This window comes from Medicago truncatula, chromosome 2, assembly GCF_003473485.1.
Source record: "Medicago truncatula cultivar Jemalong A17 chromosome 2, MtrunA17r5.0-ANR, whole genome shotgun sequence".
Taxonomy (NCBI): domain Eukaryota; kingdom Viridiplantae; phylum Streptophyta; class Magnoliopsida; order Fabales; family Fabaceae; genus Medicago; species Medicago truncatula.
Genome location: NC_053043.1, coordinates 3,316,699 through 3,337,891, shown reverse-complemented (window position 1 = coordinate 3,337,891; position 21,193 = coordinate 3,316,699). Strand labels below are relative to the sequence as shown.

At 32.3% G+C, this 21,193-nt stretch overlaps 1 protein-coding gene and 1 non-coding gene across 3 annotated transcripts; both read right to left on the bottom strand.

Moving 5' to 3' along the window:
• Positions 1–7,574: 7,574 nt before the first annotated feature.
• On the bottom strand, positions 7,575–7,646 carry TRNAQ-CUG (transfer RNA glutamine (anticodon CUG)). The gene has a single exon. It is a non-coding gene; the product is annotated as a tRNA-Gln (tRNA).
• Positions 7,647–10,086: 2,440 nt separating this feature from the next.
• LOC11428547 (helicase-like transcription factor CHR28) lies at positions 10,087–20,617 on the bottom strand. 2 transcript variants are annotated; one of them, XM_003593450.4, is made up of 12 exons: positions 20,244–20,617; positions 18,769–18,847; positions 18,205–18,462; positions 16,958–18,099; positions 16,463–16,534; positions 15,641–15,718; positions 14,656–15,538; positions 14,229–14,359; positions 13,867–14,088; positions 12,696–13,304; positions 12,281–12,490; positions 10,087–10,512 (listed from the first exon to the last, which is right to left on the bottom strand). In XM_003593450.4, exons 1-12 carry the CDS (start codon positions 20,364–20,366, stop codon positions 10,408–10,410), a joined length of 3,912 nt encoding a protein of 1,303 aa, XP_003593498.2. In that variant the 5' UTR covers positions 20,367–20,617; the 3' UTR covers positions 10,087–10,407. The 2 variants fall into 2 exon arrangements, with proteins under 2 accessions (XP_003593498.2, XP_039686179.1); XM_039830245.1 differs by having other exon boundaries at positions 18,769–18,842.
• Between the last annotated feature and the right edge of the window lie 576 nt (positions 20,618–21,193).

Sequence of the window (21,193 nt, the reverse complement as noted above, 5' to 3'; positions counted from 1 at the left end):
ATGTTCGTTGAAAATTTACATGCCGAAAGAATTGTAAAGGAATAGAGAGACAAAGGTTATATATAGGCTCTAGTTCTTCGATACAAGATGCAACGGTCCAAAACATTTTAAACTTGTATCTGATTTTTTTCTCTCTTAAACATTAAGCTTTCCATTTTAGTGGGACACATATTCAAAGGTGTGAAATGAAACTTATAATAATAAGACAATAAAGGGAGAAAACATCAGATGCAAATTTGTTTATGGTATGTTATTTGTAATATCACTATCATGCATGATCCTCTAAAACTGAGGGTGCAGTGCACCCAATCCCCCCATCAAATGATTTCCTCAAAATTCTATACTTTATTATTTGACTACAGAATATGCTGAGAACTAATTCAACCTAGTCAAAATGACTTGTATTGTAAGAAGGAGAAATTATCATTTAGAATCATAGCACTACTTTACCTTGTTTAATACACCTGTTTGTTATAGCTTTTTTTAAAAAAGATTTTTGTAGTGTAATATGTTTTTGTTATAATTATTTTAACAAAGAAAGTTTTAAAGAAAAATTCGTTTAAATAACTTAACTTTAAATGTCATTTTTCATAAAAATCAATAATTTATACATAAATAATCATTAGAATCATTATCTTAAATAGCTTAACTACATAAATAATCATTAGAATTAATATAGGGCCAGTTTGTTTTACATTTTAGAAAAATAGATTTTTTAAAAAAATTTACTCAAAAATAGTAAAAGTTATTTCAAATCCATTTGATATGATTTAAAAAAGAGATTTTGACATTCACTAACTTAAATATTCATTATTCGAGATTTTATATAGTAAAAATCACATATTTTCTCAAAATGACATCTTTTAAAAATAATTTTTATAAAAAGTTATTTGATTATTTATGTCATCAAAGTACATCAAAAGATATCCAGATCCCTTGTGTTTTTCTATGTCATGTAGATAAACGTTTGTGACATTAGAGTTATCTTTCATTAACTTAAGGATCCCTTCATTTGATGCTAATTGTCTTATGAGATTAGTTTTTGATTAATATTTAAGAGCAATTTGATAAAAATGTGCCTAATTAGATGTATGTGTATACACTGTACCTCAATTTGTTAGGGTCATCGCATTATATATGTAAGGTTGAAGTTCGAACTTTTAATTCTCCACTTATTCATCTTAAAAGAATGATTTATAACGAATAGATTATTTGACTAAAAATAACCACTATAAAGATGTTCTACATTGTCAATCAATTATAATCGTCACATCATATTTTTCAAGTCATTTATTTGATCAGTTGTAATTTATTGATAATTTAAAAGTTTTTACATATAATTAAATATATACAAATTAAACTCTTCTTATTACTGTCCCCATGTGCTTAACTCATTTAGTAAGGGATAATGCACAATATGTGCAGAGGTCGGAGTTCGAACCCCGGACACCCCACTTATTCATCTTTAAGGTGAATTTCTCTAACCACTAAGCTATTTGACAAAAAAAAAAAAACTCTTCTTATTACTGTTAGTTGTTGGTCCAATGAAATTGGTGCCAAAAAATATTCTAAACACTCAAACAAACCAACCAAGTAAATAGAACAGAGCACAAGAAACAGAGCAAACGTAGAAACAAAAACAAACTGTCATGCTTTATGTAGAAACTGGTTTGGACACATCTCCAATACCATGAAAAAATTGCAAAATGGACGCATAAAAAATCACAAACTAATCCAATATTACACAATCATCAACCGTTGAAACACATTTATTCAATAAAAAAAATTAGCTACAAAATTTAATTCTTGACATTTTTTTTCCTTCTCATGACATGCATTATATATGATCGATAAACAGCACAAACTTACATGTAGAATAGTAGCACTGAATGTGTAACATATTTTTTTCTTCCTTTTATTGATACCATAGAGTTAAATTGTTCAAACACATGCTTTAATTAGGAGCCACTAGTAATGCATTGGACGATAGATTGCCCTAAACGTAGGGATGGCAATTGAACCCAGACCTAATGGGTACCCGCAAAAAATATCCACAATGGGTAGGGTAAAATCCCGTTTTTATGGGTCTGGGCACGGGTACGGGTAATACCCACAAAATTAAATGGGTATGGGCACGGGTAAGGGTATTATACTGCTCAGACCCGCAACCCCGCATATACATATTTATATAATATCATAAATTATTTATTTATTTTTTATGTATAATTAATTAATTTATTTAGCTATTTAAGCCTAAACCTAAACTTAAACCAAACAACTGCTTAATACAATAACAACTCCATCATGCCGGTGCATAATTTTTTAGGGATATTTTGGATGTTATTATTTTATGAGTTAATTTTAAAAAATTGGGATCATAGTTTTATTTCATTTGTAATGTTTTTTTTTTTTTTTCATAGTTAAAGTGTGGGTAATGGGTGCGGGTATAGACACTTAGGTACCCATAGAGTATGGGGAAAGGGACTAAAGTTGTTGCCCACGAGGGTACGGGCATGGGTACGGGTATTTTTTATAAATGCGGGTATGGGGACGGGCACTGTAGTACCCTACCCATTGGATACCCATTCAAAAACCAAAATTTAGTGAAAAAAAATTCTGAAAATGGGCTATTAGGGGTGTTTTCCAGAAAATAAAAATTTTACGATGGTGCAAATTAAACCGAAAATTTTATAGGGGCGAAAACCAGAAATATCATATATTACAGGGGTGAAAAACACTATTAACCCTTCTTTATACTAATAGAAAATTCTCTTAATTTTAGAGAACTTAAAAATTATTTTGGATGAGTATTTTGAAAAGTTTATTCGAAATTTTTTCAATTAAATATATGTTGTTATAATATTTTAAAAATTAAAAATATATTCATCACAAAAATTAATTTATCTTTTTTGAGGGACAAAAATTAATTTATCATTCTCCAAATACTCTTTCAAAAAATGTGATAAAATCTTTCTTTAGAGTAAAAACAAAATAAAAATAGTATTTTTGCAGTAGAGAGGACTTATAGTATTTGGTCCCTTAAGGCTAAAGAAATATTTAATCACATAAATACTATAAATAAGGGACTAAATGTCCAATTTAACCTAAATTTTAGAAACAACTATACCTACGGCCCACATAAATATCACTACGCGTATTTTTCCAACTTAGACTTTTTAGATAATTCGTTAAAAACTAATTCTAAAATCAGCGGTAGAAGATCTAACTTTTTTAAGAGACTACACTATGTTTCAAATGGACGGCTCTAAAAATTGAATTAAAGTTTTTTATTGAAAGTTATCTTGTCAATTTTCTAGGTTGGTCCTTAAAAAAAAAATTGGGTTGCCAAGTATTTAATTATGTGCATGGTCAAATCGAAAAGACCATATAAAGTCACAGCACATGTTGAAGTATAGTATATCTTTGTACATATTGACCAACGACCATTATCATGCTAGTTGATGAACATATCATCATGTAGGAAATTTGCAATTAGGTATATATTCCAAAATGGTCGTTTCACTCATAAATATGTAATGAAAAGCCAGCTATTTTCAAGAATATCATCATCACATAGTAGAAAGGTTGAGCTAGTTTTGTGGCGAACCTTTTGCGTTATGACTTGAAGAAGGGGAACCTTAAGGAATGGAAGAAGCTATCAAGTTGGTTGTTGAATAATGACATGGATTCCAACTTTATTAAGTTGAATAATAGATTAATATTCCTACTGGGTAATTAGTTTCTTTCTTTTCAATTTTTCGAAAGTGGTTCTTTCAGTTTGATAGTCAGAAAATAATAATAGTAATTAATTAAAAAATAAAGATGTTATACATACTTATTTTGTACTTCTCTTAGTAAGCTTACTATAACATTTGTTGGTGTGTTAAATGCTCAGTTACAAATCTCTCGTTGCATAATTGGATAATAAGTGGAGTTTGAGCTATATATAAATGAGAGGACTTCTATATTTAGTGTTTTAAAAGTTTTGGTTAAGATTACGGGCGGAAATAAGATGAACCGAGTTATGTTTTGAAAGGCTCAAGTCTGACATGTTAAAAAATTTAAGGTTTAAGTTTGAAATATAGTTTGTATGCAATTATATCTTAAACATGAGTCAAGTCTTTTGAAAGTCTGGTATGACTTTTTAGCTTAATTTATATTAACAAATGTGAATAAGTAATTTTATCTATGTTTAAAATAGACTAATGAATTGTCTTGTAAATGCAGTTTCGTTGATAGTTCCATGGACGGTGAAATGCAATATTGATTCACCACTTCTCCACTCTTAATGTGAGAGTCTAATAAGTAGACAAATGAGATTAAATCTCTTTTCATATTTAACATGCTATTTTAGAAAATTAAATTATTATATAATATCAAATTACAATTATAGTTTATTAAATGTTTTAGATAAATTCCTCTAAAAAAATATTGGGGATAAATTAAAATGTATCATGTTCCATCTTTTGGGTATTGGACACGTCTTCACATGGCAACTAGACACAAAACACTGAGTTAGGGTCATCAAGTTAGTGTACATTTAGATTTGGTGATAGGCATCAGCTCCTTTGCGTCTTTCTAATTTTCAAAATATGTTTCACAAAGTTCAACGATTTAATTACTGATAAACAGCAATGCAATGACCGTAGTAATGTTAAAGATAATGCGCACTTTTAATGAGATTGGATTTAGATTTACTCTCTTTGTTCATATATTTAAGCGGTAAGCATCCGTTTGACTTTATTTTTGTCCATTAAATGTAAATCTATTTTCAAATTACTAGATGTATTTATTATTATTTTTTTCTAAACATACCCCTAATTAATACTACTACGTTATCTTGAAATATGAAAAGTTAAATTTTATACACATATAAACAAAGGACAATTTAATAATATTAATATACAAAACAGACACATTAATTACACCGACAATTTTTTTTAAAAAATATGAAAAAGGCAATAAGTGCCTACATTAAGAGACGGAGGGAATAGATAATACACAAGAGTCAATCATTGGCAAATCAATAATAATTAAAGGGTATAAAGAAGAAAGGGTGCACCATGCACCAAGTTGGCCACAATTTACATACAAGAGACTTATAATTCACCTTGCAGCCAAATGGATAGAAAAAGGGGGGTGGGGTGGGGGATAACTATTATACTCTATAGTATTGAGATGATTTTGACGCTTCCTTCAACTCTCCAACAAATGATATTAGAGTTTTGGTTTGATTTTATGAGGAGCATGAGTGATCATGTTATTATATTTTTAAGAGAAAGATCGTTGGGTTCAAGTGAAGATGCTTCGGAAGCTTTCTAGATTCCCTAACACTATAATGGTCCTATATTGCATTTATCAATTATCATACAAAAAATATCAATGAATAGTTTGTTTACTCTTTTTTGGGTTGTTCACTATACAATTTTCTTGTTTGAAATTCTAATATTATCAGAATCCAACCTTGTTCGGTGGAGAGAACTATTGACGTTAATGAAGGTAGCTGATAGCTTGTTGATGCATCGACAACTAATGCTTTGTGTGGTAAGCAAAAGAACATAGAAAGAGGAAGAAAAGAGTAGAATATGAAGGCTAGTTCAATTTAGCATGTTGATTTCTATATATCAACAACAAAAATGTACAAACAGCAAATTAATTAAAATCAATAACGTCTCTTTGTTGAGGCCGTGAGTTGGTGCTTGAAACACTGTTATTAGTTAAAGCACATACGTGAGACAAGAATCTGCATTGACCAGATAAAACTTGGTCTTCACGCTAGTATTTCTTAGTAAGATAAAACATCATGACATTATATGAAAGAACATACATAGGTCTTGTAATTGATCACGATTAATTGCCCTAGCATCATCGAATAGATTACTGACATCAACCCGTTTTTATATAACTGAAAACAATATTACTGACATTTATAGGAGACTTAGGTACCGTTTGGCCCGGCTTTTTTTCAGCTTTTCTACGTTTTTAAGGAGAAGTTAGGCCAAACACAATATCAATAAAGTACCTTCGAAAAAGAGTACTTTTTTTAGAATGCATAAAATTGAATGGAATGAGCTTTAACCAAAAGTTGTTGAATGCTACTTCAAAAAATTATTTCTCCCCAATTTATTTCACAAGCACCTCTCTTCAACTCCAGCCGGCAACCTTTTGTTTTATTTTTTCAATACGCTTTTTTCATCCATTTTATTTTTTTTTATTTTTTTAACCGGGCCATTTAATTTTTTAATGAGGTTCCATTTAAGTTTATTATCTATTTTTTTAAGGAATTTTATTATCTTTTTATCACTTATATATTAATTTCAATATCTTTTGATCATCACAAACACGCAAATATTTGTATTCACGCTATCAATGAATGACACCGAATATTTTTATTCCCTTTCTTCAACCACGGAAATACACACACACATTAGTGTTTAGAGTAATACTTTATGTTCCTCTTTCTGTTTTTTTTTTTTTTTTTTGTTATGCTAATGCGTATAATTTTTGTTAGTGTTGTGTAATGCGTATAATTATTTTTATAAAATTTTGATTTTAATTAAAAGTACAGGTGTAGTTGCCTAAAAAAATTATACTTATATATAATTTACACATTTGTATTGTAACAAACTATGCATATCTTTTTCTTATTAAAAAAACTAAACATATCTTTTTCAATGACACCAGCAATGTAACAAATATAATATTATATATATAAATTCTTATCTTTTTGACCAACACTAAAAATATGGTATTCTTATAACAAAATTTGTTATAGAGTATAATTGAAAAAGAAAAAACCAATTATTCTCATTATATATACACACATATACATATTATAGATATGATTGAGCGTGACGAATAAAGTAATATAAATGAAGAAATCAGTTCATATAATCCAGGAAGAGTGCAAGATGGAGGCTACATGAATAAAGTTAGAAATCAAATAGGAGTTGCGTTGATGGAGAGTAGAAATATTTGAGTTTGTGATGATTTATGTCTTTAAAAAAAAATTATTATTGTTTTTAATTTTCCAAACTACTTTGATATTATTTATGTTATTATTTGAGCCTCCTTAAATTATTTATCCTATTCAAATATTTAACAAGTCGTTTATATGATGATACAAATTTGTATTCATGTTACACAAAATAAACGTCATTGAGTAAATATAGTATTGGTAAAAATATATCTTTTATATTTTAAACATTTTTTCCCTTCAAAAAATATTTTAGACATTTTTTTATTTATTATGTTAATTCATAATGAATTCAAAGTTTTTTTATTTATAGACAATGCATAAATATATGCAAGGTCCCGGGTTCGAACCCCAGACACCACCAAAAAATAATAAATTCAAAGTTTTGTATAATATTTTGCGAAACAGCTTTTAACTCAAAAATAACTTTAGAACTAAAAAAAAAATAAAGAAACCAAACAGCTTTAACCTTTTTTTTAAAGAGCTTTATTTTAACTTTGTTTTAAAGTAGCTTTTAGACCGAAAAAAAAAGTTTGGCCAAACGGTACCTTAGATTCTGTTGTGGATGTTTAATATGAAATTTACATAAAAAGAAAAAAGGTCCCACCGAGACTTGAACTCGGGTTACTGGATTCAGAGTCCAATGTCCTAACCGCTAGACCATGGGACCACTGCTGCTTTAATTTCTGGTAAACCCAATATATTGTTTTTCTCCAAAAAAAATTAACAAATATACTCGTTTCTTGTGATAAATAGCATCAAATATCAAGATATCTCATACGTATAAAGAAGTCAACCGTCTAGAACTATAGATTACATGTTGCCAAATTTCGTATTTCATATTTTAATTCTCCACTTCCTTTAGTAGTTAATTTCATGTTTCTAGTTCCGGATTTCGGCTCTCATTTGTATAAAAATCATAGAAATGTGCATCTTTTTTTTATAGTGACCGAAGTTTGAACCTCGAATTTTACATATATTATTCATTGTTCTTATAAATTGAATTAATCTCACGATGACATAGAAAAGTGTATCTATTTAGAGAGTTTTGTCATTTAAAAAAGTGCATCTATTTAGAGAGTTTTGTCTCTCACCATGTGGCTCTTAGAAAATGTACTCATGCAGATTTGTCGATCCATACAAAAAAAAAAATGGTGTTTTTCCATCATAATAATTTGAAGGGACGTAGCACTTAAAAAATACTCCCTTCGTCTCATAATTATTGTCTCTTTAGCATTTTTTCTTTTTCTCAAAATAATTCTCACTTTACAATACCAATGCAGCATTTATTATTTTTTCCCACTATTACACTCTTACTTATTGAATTTCATCCAACTTAACTACTCCACTAACTACAATTAATAAATGTTACTAATTTTACCATTGAAATCAACACAATTAATCATTTTTATAATAATCGTGCACAAACCTTAAACGACTAATATTGTGAAATGGAAGGAATAATAAAAGGTAATTGGACCAACATGGATTTCAGTCTTTTCATCAAATGTTGTTTACCCATTCAGACCATATTTGATTGAGATTATTCTCAATACAAAGTAGGAAATTACGGTTAAAATTGATTTTTTTAGTTACAGCCTCGGCACTTCTTTTATCAAAACTAGCAAAAAGACGGACCCGTATAATGAGAGAGGAACCGTATAATGAGAGGGAGTGAGAAGAGAGTTCATTAAAGTCATTTTTTAATTACACCATCCAATTTAATCCAATGGCTCTAATTTAACTCTCTCATCTCTCATTTTAAAATGTCCTCTCACTTGATATGCCATATATATATATATATAGGGCATATTACACGAGAATGGTTAACTTATGTGAGAATGGTGAAAATAATTTCCAGTCATTAGATTAAAAACAATGAATGAGATTAAAACACCACTTAAGTGACTCATGTGCCAGGCATGTGACTATTCTCTCCCTCTTTTCCATCATTCACGTGCGCTTCTTCCTCATGGTGCTTGGACGTGTTTTTTCTCTTACTCAGTACTGTAACAAACGTTTCTTATTTCATCACATTTCATTCTCATTTTACCGTCCCAACATTTTTGCTTCATCGTTTTTTGTTTCAACACTACTGCTTCAACATAGACCAAAACAGACTTAGGTTACAACAAAATTAAAAGTCCAGCTGACAGACATGAAAGTCCTTTGTGTGTTATATACATGTGCCATTAAACCAAGTGAATTATGAATTTACTACTCTGATATTTTAGAAGTTTGATTGAACAAATACCAAATCAGCAACACTTAGACTGTTGATAAAAGATACTCTTTTTTTGTTACAAAAAAGATACTCTTATTATTAAAACCCCATTTGAATTTGTTATGGATTTTAACGGGTAAAAGACTGTTGAAAGATATTAAGATATTATGCAAAATTACAATTTTAGTCACTTAATTTAATTTCAAATAACAATTTAGTCTTTTATCTTTTTTTTATTTCAATTTGGTCCTTTTTGTCCATTTTCATATACATTTTCAAGCTTCAAATCTAATATTCTTATGCAAACATAGACGATCATAAATTTGAAGACTAAAAGATCATAAGAAAATAAAATCATGAATTTTAAGCTCAAAAATGTATATGAAAATGAACAAAAAGGACCAAATTAAAATGAAAAAAAGATAAAGGACCAAACTGTTACCTAAAATTAAATTAAGAGACTAAAACTGTAATTTTGCCAAAATAATACTACCTGTTAAACAATGCTGCTGGCACTATTTATATGTGAGCTAGATTGGTATCAAAATTCACAAGTACCTAAAAATCTAAGCCATTAAAGTCATCCTTTCCGCATGAAATTTAAGCTCAAAGTCGATCGGTTGCATATAGATTGAGTTTGGAACAAGAATAATCCCCTGAAGAATTCAAACAGCTATTATATCACTTTCAATTTACATCAACCAATTAGAAATTTTTAACAAAATAAAAAATAAAAATACTAAACAAGAATTCATTTCAACTGCACTTCAATACAAACAGCTCACTTTAGAATGCCGAAACCAAAACCACTGCCCATCAGTTCAGACCTGACACAAAGTTGCAATTGATAGTAATAAACATATAATCTAACGGTGCATACAAAAACTAGAAAGGGAAAAAAATATCGTCTATTTCATATATTATTATTTACAATAAAAACAACAATTTCTATGTTGATGTCTGTGCTACTGCTCACTAACCTATACAAATATCAAAGACTAAACCAAAATTCCAAATCAAGAATGAATCATCTCACTCCAACTATAACCACAATTAAAACAATCCTTCTATCAACTGTCAAAGAGGCCATGTTAGAAAATTTCACTATTTCTGCTGTCACCAAAAAAGCAACTTACAATGACGCCAGCTCCCAAGGAAAAAATTACCATTTCAAAAAAATTAAAATTATATTTCTATGTATGCCTAATCACATCATGAACAAGTATTTTAAATCATCCACTGTAAGGCGAGTTTGACGGCCACTAGTTCCATCCTCTCCAAATGCAGATGCAACCATTGTTCTCTTCTTTTGCTGCAAATGTATAAAAGATCACTTCAAGTGTCAACAACCATCATATTGTACATGCAATACGCAAACAAAACAAAAAATGTGCAGGCACCAGAAACTAAAATAACCAAATGCAACGTTATACGTAAGAGGCATGGAGGCATCATTGAAAGATAAACACTAGAGAATATATTGAGCAACAGCGCAAAATTAACATGGTTTGCAATGAAACAAGTATAATTGGCCAAATTCTATAATTGTTCATGATTACCATTGTCATTTTTGTCCAAAGTTATATGAATAAATGACGCCGACCTTAAGCCCAAGGTTACTAAGGTGTATAAGAGGAGGCCCAGAAGGTGTGACCCCGATCAGAATCGCAAGAGACAGAGTGTATCTTAACTAACAACATAGTTGGTGATAGTGGTTGGAGAGTATATGTGTATCAGTGAAAGGCAGCCTAGAAATCAGTTGGGACTAAAGAGAAATAGGCTTCTCGAATTGCCTGATAGGTGGTTAAAAATTCAGACCTGAATTTCCATATTAATATAGTTGAATTCTTATTTTTACCTATTATATAATTTTGGGTAACTATTTTATAGGAAAAGGGTTATCTTGAACATTAAAACGTTACTTCAAAGAAATTGTTAATTTTGCACCAGACTGCAATGAATGTATGTGTATCCTCATCAATAGAGTGCATATACTAAAAATTCATTTATAACTGTATAATCAGGCAGAATGTATGTGTCTCCCCATCAATAGTGCATATACTAGAACGCCTCCATTCAAGAATCAAGTGTAATGCATAAATGCATACTACCACAGACAAATTATTACCAATTCTATGTTTGGTTTGGCATTTGAAATCATCAAACGTGAGTTTAAGGGGCTAGACTCAATTTTACAACCAAACCTGCATGTTTGGCTACCTATTTTTTGATGTGATTTTTTACTCCAAACTTGCGTTTCATTGAAGCAGGTAATAGTAGCTTTTGCGAATCGATTATGTGATCTGGTAATTTGGCTAGTACTTTTTGAACAGTATTAATAACTACAAATACTATTTTGTACCTTTTAGTTTACAGGAAACTTTTTTTTTTTCTACATTTATTCATGTATGCTCTAAAATAATGCACTTTTTTTTTTTATAAATCTAGAATAATACGGCAACATAATTTTTTTAGTTGACATTATATTTTTTTTTTGCTTTAGATGTTTGAATATACTTTAATTTTTTTTTTTGCTCAGCACTTTTCATTATTTTTTTTGCTATGCTGCATTCTGAAGATAAATTAAAAAGAAAATTATATTTTAAAAAATCAATATGAATCAAATTCAATACAATAATATTTTAATTTATTAATTTAATAAGAATTTAAATACTATATAGTTATATTAATTTATAAATTTAATAAAATTTAAATACTCATTCTAAATGAAAAAGAGGGTTTAGTTTAACACACATCTACTAAAAACCCATTTTGGTAATTATATGTCAAAAAGCAAATATAGCCCACAAAATAAAAGAAACCAGAACAAGGTTAAACAGAAACATTCAAACACTGATCTTCGGCATTAAAACTTCCTTCCAAAAACATTACCTTTTTAACTTGTTTCTCAAAATTGTAAAAGTTAAAAAACCAACCATATCAAAATATTCATATATCTGCTAATCGGTAATTTAAAAATTCAGAAAGTGTGCACCATCCTATATAAAACTACGACAATATAAACCACATATTCGTCACCAAAATGAAAATAGCAGCTTGCATGGAACCAAGAAAAATACCTGCAGAGCTAAAATACGGTCTTCAACTGTATCTTTGACAGTTAACCGCAAAACTGTAACCGGACGAGTCTGTCCAATTCGATGTGCTCTGTCTATGGCTTGATCTTCAGTTGTAGGATTCCACCATAGATCTAGCATGAGAACGTGGCAGGCTGCCACCATGTTCAGACCAAGACTAGCAGCCTTCAAAGACATTATCATAACAGATACCTGAAAGACAACAGATCCAGCTTACCAAAATATATACTTATTCAAGACACAAAAAGAACCATATATTATCATTTTAAGTATCTCACTCCGCATACTAATACTACAGCTAAGGTCTTTTCTAGGTGAGGTTGGCTCACTCACAAAACTTAGACATGAAAAAGCAAGAACTTCAGTCATTGATATTATTATCGATGACTTTACAAACCTCAGGGAGTGTGTTAAAATCTTTAACAGCTTTATCTCTAGCGAGGACTGACATTGTTCCGTCAAGTCTTCTATACTGAATTGAAGAATCCTTAAGACATGCTTCAAGTAAATCTAGCATCCCTGTCCACTGAGAAAACACTATAGCTTTCTCCCCAAGAGAACCAACTGAATCATTAGAGCTTTTCTCCATAAACATGGCTTTCTTTTCTGGAACATCACTAATGGATTTTCCATTATTGGCAGAAGTGGAGCTGCAATCAGAACTTTCCCTAGAAGTGCTCTGCACATGACTTCTTTGGGAAGTATGGCATTGTGGCTTAGACAATGACTGCAACACCTCAAGTGCAGCCCTTATTTTTGAAGAATCACATGGCTGAGTCCGAGAACAAGGTTCAGAATCCTCAACCTCAGAACCAGGTAAATGATCACAAGCCGGATCAGATATAGAACTGTTCAGTGTGGCTTTGGGAAACACCGCAGACATGTTAAGTCGAGTTTTGCAGTTTGTAGCAGGGCACTGATTGTCCTCACCAGTTAGATGCTCACAAATGCACTGATTACAGAAAACATGACCACAGACTGAAACAACAGCTTCTTCGGGAGCATCCTGCATAGAACCATGTGATAAGAATGTTAAAGCAGAGAAGACAATGTACCACAATACACTTTGGCAAGAGATATGATCAATCAAGATGATGTATTAGTTAAAGAATACCGGGGTGGGTGGGGGGAGGGGTGTTAAAACAAGAGGTTTTGAAAGGAAAAAAAATCCATCTTTCTATCTATCTTGAAAAGCAAAGAGAAACAGAAAACAAGTATCCACCAAGTTTTTTCCACTTTTTTCAATTACTCCCACCCACCCAAAAAATAATACATAACGACAACAATTATTTTGTAAGCAAAGTGAAAAAGAATACAAGTAATTGAGATATTTGGGTTGTTATTTGTGGTATTAGAATAAACAGACACATAAGATCAGCTTATGTATTGAATTGAGTAACTAGTGGAATAACACCACCTCAAATCATATCATCTTTGTTTCTCCTTTCACTCTAAAAATTACATTTTTCTCAGCATAAAAAGTACCCACGCACAGAGTCTAATGCATGTACCCTAGCAGTCACAACAACCGAAATATATTTATAATACAAAAGCATGGGGAAACATACATTGCAGATACCACAGAGGGCCAAGGAAGCCTCTAAACATTTTAAAAGAAATAACTGTTTTTCCCGAGGAAGCTTCATTGCTGTTTCAACTGAAGATTTCCAGAGAGTAGTAGAATTGTAACGCTTGACAAGCAGAGGGTGGTCGCAAGCTTGTCTAAGGCGCAAAAGCATCAATAAAATGTTCACATAGTTTTGCTTCACAGTACCAGCATCAGCATATTCCTATAACATGCATGCCGAAACAGAAACTCAATCAATAAGGGTTTCAATGAAAATAAGTTACAAACAGCCATCCTCTCGCTGTGAAAATAAACAAATATTTTGAGTATCAAACCTTTCAAAGAACTAAGGTTAGATCATACCTGAAACTGTGCACGTGAATCAGCCTCCAGCTTGGAATAGAAATCACGTTCCTCCTGTGAAAATTCCACTTTTCTCAACTCCACAGATTTAGGTGGCAAGGATATAATAGGTTCCCCGTCGAGAAGTGTACCTACAGCAAATGATCATACTTGCAAGGTCACAAACAAATTTCAATCTAATACTAGTGGCAGTCATTCAATTGGATGAATTCTTGCATAATAAATTGCTAATGGTGCAGGAAAAGAAAAATGTATATCGTCAAAACCTGATCTGGATTTAAACTATCACATAGATGGGGCTATGTGTATAGTTAAGGAAGTAATAGATATCACAATAAAAATGGTTATTTTGTCGGAGAGAGGACAAACACAGATAATAACTAACTTACTGATGCGGTGATCTAAAATTCTTGCATGCAAGTCTTACCTTTTGTCCGACGTAACATGATCGTCTTTAAGACAGCTTGTAGCTTTCTATACCCTTTTGATGGATTTCTATTGATAGGAATCTTTATGGTAGAACAGAATGATGTGTACACGGCATAAGGATCATATCTTAGAAATCTAAAGTAACTGTAGAGATCATCAATTGCATTCTGGATTGGAGTCCCTGACAAGCACCATCTGCGCTTAGCTCGGAGACCCCAACAAGCCCTTGCAACTTGAGTTCTGTGATTCTTTATACTTTGGGCCTCATCCAAGACAACTCTAAACCAGGCTACTTTTGCAAGAGGACGTGCAGCAGCCTCAAGCATCATGCTGTTCAAAGCCTTCTTGCCACTTTTAGAACTCGGAGGGCATTTTCTTTTCCTATTCGGCACAGGATGATCTTCATAAATTCCTTTTTCTTTGTCATCTTTATCATCTTTGTCAACCAGAGGCTGCTTAGGTACCTCCATGCTAACAATTGAATAAGTTGTCAAAACAACATCATACTTGGCAAGCTCATAAGGATCTTTGGTTCGACTGCTTCCATGGTACACAAGCACGGAGAGATTTGCTTTGCAGGTTACTTTATTATGCAGCTCGTCAGCCCACTGTCGCAGAACACTAGTTGGACAAACAACAAGGGTTCCCGCAGATGGCCTGCCCTTTGCATGCACTGACAAATTCGCACTTGTGGTTGCATTTCTATCGGATGCATCTTGACACACAGTAGATTCCTTCTTCACTAAACCATTCTCAGGAAGTGGGTCATCATCCAAGTCCATGGTTTGTAATACACTTTTTTGTGCATTATTGCACGTCTTAAGTAATGGAGGCCTTTCCTTGAGTATTAAAGCAATAGTTGACACTGTTTTCCCAAGACCCTGCAGAAAAAAGCTATTGAATCAATCAAGTAATTCACAAGGAAATCACATACTTGTTGTTGACGACCAATAACCACTGCGGAATGACAACAGAGCACTGACCTGATCATCTGCAAGAATTCCTCCGGAACAGTATAAACTTGATGTTTCCTTCTGAACCATCCATGATAAGGCAATTTTCTGACACAATAACTTCTATCAGTAGGACGACCCAAAGATACAGAGTAAGCAAGTCATCGACATCAAAAGAAAAATTAGGAGGATCGCAGCAACACACCAAACCCGATTCACACGGGTCTTTTTGCAATCAACCAACAATATATAACTTGAAAAAGAAAGCAAATATTTGATGCAACAACATCCAATTCCTTCTTGAGGAAAAAACACATCAATTTAAAAAATTTAGTAACAATTTGTTAACAGCTCAAATAATTAATGAAACTAGAATTGATATCTGAGCTAACACCACCTTTCAACTTTCTTATCAACAAAGGCGTCTAAACTTTTTATAGAGGTAGAACTGTAGACAAAAACCAGAACACCACTAACTATCGGTTCCTAGGCTCATATGGTTACTTGGATTACAGGAAATGATAAAAAGCAGAGAGAATGAGGGAGCGAAGTTATAAAGTTGTCCATAAGGATTTTGAGGTTAGGATAGGGAAGAAGTAGACCCTTAAAAGCCACTGCAATAATCATTGATACAATTCAATCATTAACAAGATGAATAAATCATAAAACAATGTTCCATTTTCAGTTTGACTTGCAAATTCCAGATCCAGACCATCAGATCCACATTCCTGTTTGTTTTAATTTGAAAACAGCTATACGGGTATGGGAAAACTAAATGCACCTATTAAATTGTAAGAACTTCTTAAAAAAGACTACACGAAAAAATTTAAAAGATTGAGCTTGTAAAGTAACCTGATGACGTAAAAGAGGAACAGCCAGCAGTCCATCGGGTGGAGTAACTTCTGACTTTGGCTGAGATATATCCTGCAATCAACCACAGAAGTTAGTTCTCTCTCAGGTTTCAGACACACAGAACATGGTAAAAAATATATTATAACATGTGAGACAAACTGTGCTAAGTCATACTAATAAGTTTTAAGTTAGGCAAGAAAGGGGGGGAAACAACAAGACATTCGAATTCTTTTTACGACCCCACCCAACCCCAAAAAAGGCACATCCTACACAAGACATACAAACACTTATATCACAAAGCAAATGAGATAACAATATTTTAAATCATACATGCATTATACTCCAAATTCTATCAATTCATATTCCTCTCAGTCCAATAACAATTATCAATAACAACAAAAAATGAATTGACATCATTACTAAAAAAAATAGGAGCAGAATAAGGTGTGCATGTAAACAGAATACTCTAGCAATTGCCGAAGTAAAAGTGCCAACCTGCAAAGCAGCTCGTAATATGTACTGCTCGTCGTGTGCCTTTGGTCTTGTGCCTCCTGCCATATAAGGTTGGGTATAATCAAATCTAGAAGATTGTGACATATTAAGGGAATTGAATTCGGCAGATCGACTTGTAGGTGCAGGGTGACTGATGTCTTCAATAATGCAAACATCACAGTCATCTTCATCATTGGATCCCTCGGTACTTCTTTTGGAAAGTTGAGAATCAATACTTTTACATTCGCTTGGTTTACTCTCTAGTTCACTCATACTACAATTATACTGATTCCCATTGGCAATTGATGCTCGGGCAATAGATAGAGATTTGTCTAAGGATCTGAAATTCAAATTTCCCATGTTTCCCGGAAATTTATTAGCAGTTTCACCAATAAGATCTTGGTAATAATTGGCATCCTCCGTTGTTACAATTGCATTACTATCCTCCACCTTGAAAAAATCGTAATTCTGATATCCAGTGGTAGGGAAAATACCAGGTAATTGTTTCACCTCTAGACCAGCATTGTCATTGTGAAAAGTATTTTGGTAAGGCATAACCATTTCATCCCCTTCAGCTTTGACATTAAATGACTGGCCTTCACTAGAAATATATGGAACACAAGATGATTGTTGCACTGATTCACCGTCTTCAAATTTAGCATTACCAGGAAAAAATGAAGGATATTCATTATTTACTGGCATAAATTGACTGTCGTGAAATGGGATCCGACCGATAGTGCTCAAGTCCATGCCACCAATCACATTAGTAGTATCAGTTAAGAATTCCGTTTTTTCAACCTTCATATTCCTCACCGGCTCTTCATTTTTCCAGAATTCAGAACCAACACCATTAGGAAAATAACCAGAACTGCCGGTAACAACAGGTCTAACATCTATACCCTGGTAACAGTTCAAAGATGAATAGTAGCCACTAAAATCACTAGGAACATTGGAACCTTGACAAAAAGTAGAATCAGCTGAATTTCCAAAATGTGTAGGTATGTCAACATCCACAAATGGCATTTCAAAGGATGTACAGGAGTCATTTTCTGGCTGCCTAGAAACTCCAATTGTGTCTTTCAAAGCTGTTCCATAATCTTCAAAAGTTCCATCAACATTCTCAATGATAGAGCTGTGTGAAGCATCTGCAAGCAGAACAATTAATCAAACTATTGCCCAAGCTTCAGATATGACAAAGATAAGAAATAATGATGGAAATCTAATGATAAGCCAGTAAAGATTTTGCATACATTCAGATTCCACATCATCTACCACATGCTTGATTTGGCTATAATCGTCATCCTTCCACAGACTCGGGTTCGAACTTGTGCCCACACTGTAAGAAGGCATCTCATGTTCAGAAACTCCTGCCCTTTCTGCATAGCAAGTTTCATCACTTTCAGCAACAGAGAACGAGTCCCTGTAACCACCAGCAAAAACATTTGGGGAAGAGCAGGTCCGTGATGAAGGTCCCTGGTTTTCATGTTCGGAGTCAAGCAAGGAATTCCCTGCAGAATCAGATAAATGAATTGAGCCCCGGGTCTCAGAATATTATTCATCTTACCATAATTTTTAACAGCCTATGGCTGAACCTACTAAAGTCTAGTCTAGGAAAAAGTGCTTATTCAAACACACTTGAGAGCCTAGGCAATAACAATCTGCTCTAACATATTAACAACTACGTATTACGCGTACAAAATTCAGAAAGAAAATAAACTCAAGAAATTCCTAATCCTCAATTTAGAGGGACCAGTTACAACCTATAAGGTCAAGAATCAATGACACCACAAAAAAGGGCTCAGAAGTTTACATACCATTTTGAAGTAAAAAATCATCATGGATCCCAGATTCACCAGGTGAAACGTCTTTCAATGAAGAATCCTCGGGACTACTCTGCAGCATTATATCCAGAAAATTATTAAAATTGGTGAGATGTTCAAATAAAAATTTAAATAGAGACAGCAGGAATGGTATATTTTCAAAGAGGAGCATAAAGTAACATAAAGCAGTGACTTCCTGGTCTCCATACAAGAAATTGAGCTCTTTTCTCTATGAGAATCTACACTAACTACTTACCCAGCACATCCGAAATTTAACCAAAATTAATGAGTGACACGACACTACATAAAATTGTAAAATAAATATCAATTATCCTTCTACGTTACAATAAGGAACTAGACCAAAGGTACAGGAAAAATGTAACAATTTCTTCATGTATATAGTGTAAAGATGAAGACATTCAAACCAGCAGAAGCAATTCAAGGAATCTTTCATCTTTTAAATATCAAACCAGCAGAAGCAATTCAAGGAATCTTTCATCTTTTAAATATCAAAGCTGGCTTTCACGGTAGGGATTCTAAAACTCCGGACGTTCCTCCAATTTTAGCAAAACTGGTTTGACTATAGTAACAACGATTCGAATCTCGGACAAAGCATGACTTGAATTTCCTTGTAAAAAAATTGCACTGGATTTTTTCTACTAAACTAAGGGCTTGTTTGGATTGGCTTATTTGAGCTTATCTACTGACGTAAGTTTTGTGAGACTGTTGGGGAGAATTTAAAAAAAAAAAACAGCTAATGACATTTCTCATAAGCTTTTTCAGCTCGTTTTCATAAGTTCTTCAAGATAGCTTAAAAATAGCTTATAGATCTTCAATATAGCTTGAAAATAGCTTATAGCATACACAAAACCAATTCAACTTTATTTTATCCCTTGCTGTAAAAACAGCTTATGTATGCTTATACATAAGCACTTTTCATGATAATCACTTGTGCTATAAGCTGAAAATAATTTGTTTATACATAAGCGCTAAGCGTTTGTGCTATAAGCTGTTTATCCAAACAGGGCTTAAACCACTTCAGAGCTACTTATTCAGTATCTACATACGTAAATTAATGTGCCTAAAATCTCCAAAGTTGTAACACTCATAATGAAAACCTTAGACAAAATATAAAATAGATATTTACGTGAATCGGCCAATAATTTCCCTTTTCCCTTCATTCATCATCGGTGTTTATGACATCTACAGCGGCGAATAGCCGAATTTTTAAAATCTACTATTTCCCGCTACCAGCAATTGACAACATTGTTTATCATAGTAAAAATCCAATCTTTGAAAAATAATTACAAATCAAAACGCAAAAGGAAACCAATTTAACAGTAAAATTTCAAAAAACAAACTGCAAATCAAATAATCCTACTGAATCAAAGAAAAAATATACATGCAAGTACAATCAAACCGTGAATAGTTGAATTCCACAACCCAATCGTAATTCACAGTGACCCTACCTCTGAAGGAACACAATCTTCATCAAGAACGCTGAGAAACGATTCAATATCCATTGCAAGCTTTTCATCATCGGAATCATCATCAGCAAACAGTGTCGAAAATTGAAATCCATCATCCGCCATGTTGAATTGAAATCAAAACCCTAATTCGCTTTTTCCAAAACTACGAAACTGATTCACGAAATCTAAAAGTAACAACGCGTTGTATCGCATTCTCCGAAGAGACCAAAGCGAGAAAGAAAATGGATTATGGCAATTTCGTGAAGAATCAATGGAGGTTTCTGAGAAGGTTCGTGATGTGAATTTGCGACTTTTTGTTTAGAGAGAGAAAGTTATTAGAGAGAGAAAGGAAAAAAGAAGACAAAGTTGAATCGTGGATTGTGTCAAGTTAGGTTTAAATAGGGTTTGGGATACGTAAGAGGGTGCGCATGTTAAGAGATGTGCGCATGTTATAGTGAGCGCGCGGTTATGAATAAATCAATCAATACGACGTCGTTTTAGTGGCTGCTATTACTATAACTGTGTGTGTTACTAGGAGTTGGATTCCTCATGAGTCATTTTCGAATTTTCCATTTCTCATTCATTTTCTAGTCTATCTTTTTCTTCTTCTTTTTTTTTTTAACATTTTATTTGACGGTTTTTTTTTTATATTGATGTGCTCTTTTATTGTACATTGAATTTTGAATTATTTTTTATTTGGTGATTAATAAATTACGTTTAAATTAAGGAAATTGTTATTAGATTTTCACTTAATTTCTATTTTGTTGGTATCATTTAATTGAAATTTATTTTTTTAAGAAGCCAAAAGCACAATAATTATTATATAAAAACATTTTTATTTGAAAAAAATATAAAAATATAAAAACATATAAAGCACAATAAGTGTCTAATACGTATGGAAACAATGTATCAGTATACATAATAAATCGTCCAAAATGACGGATCGGACC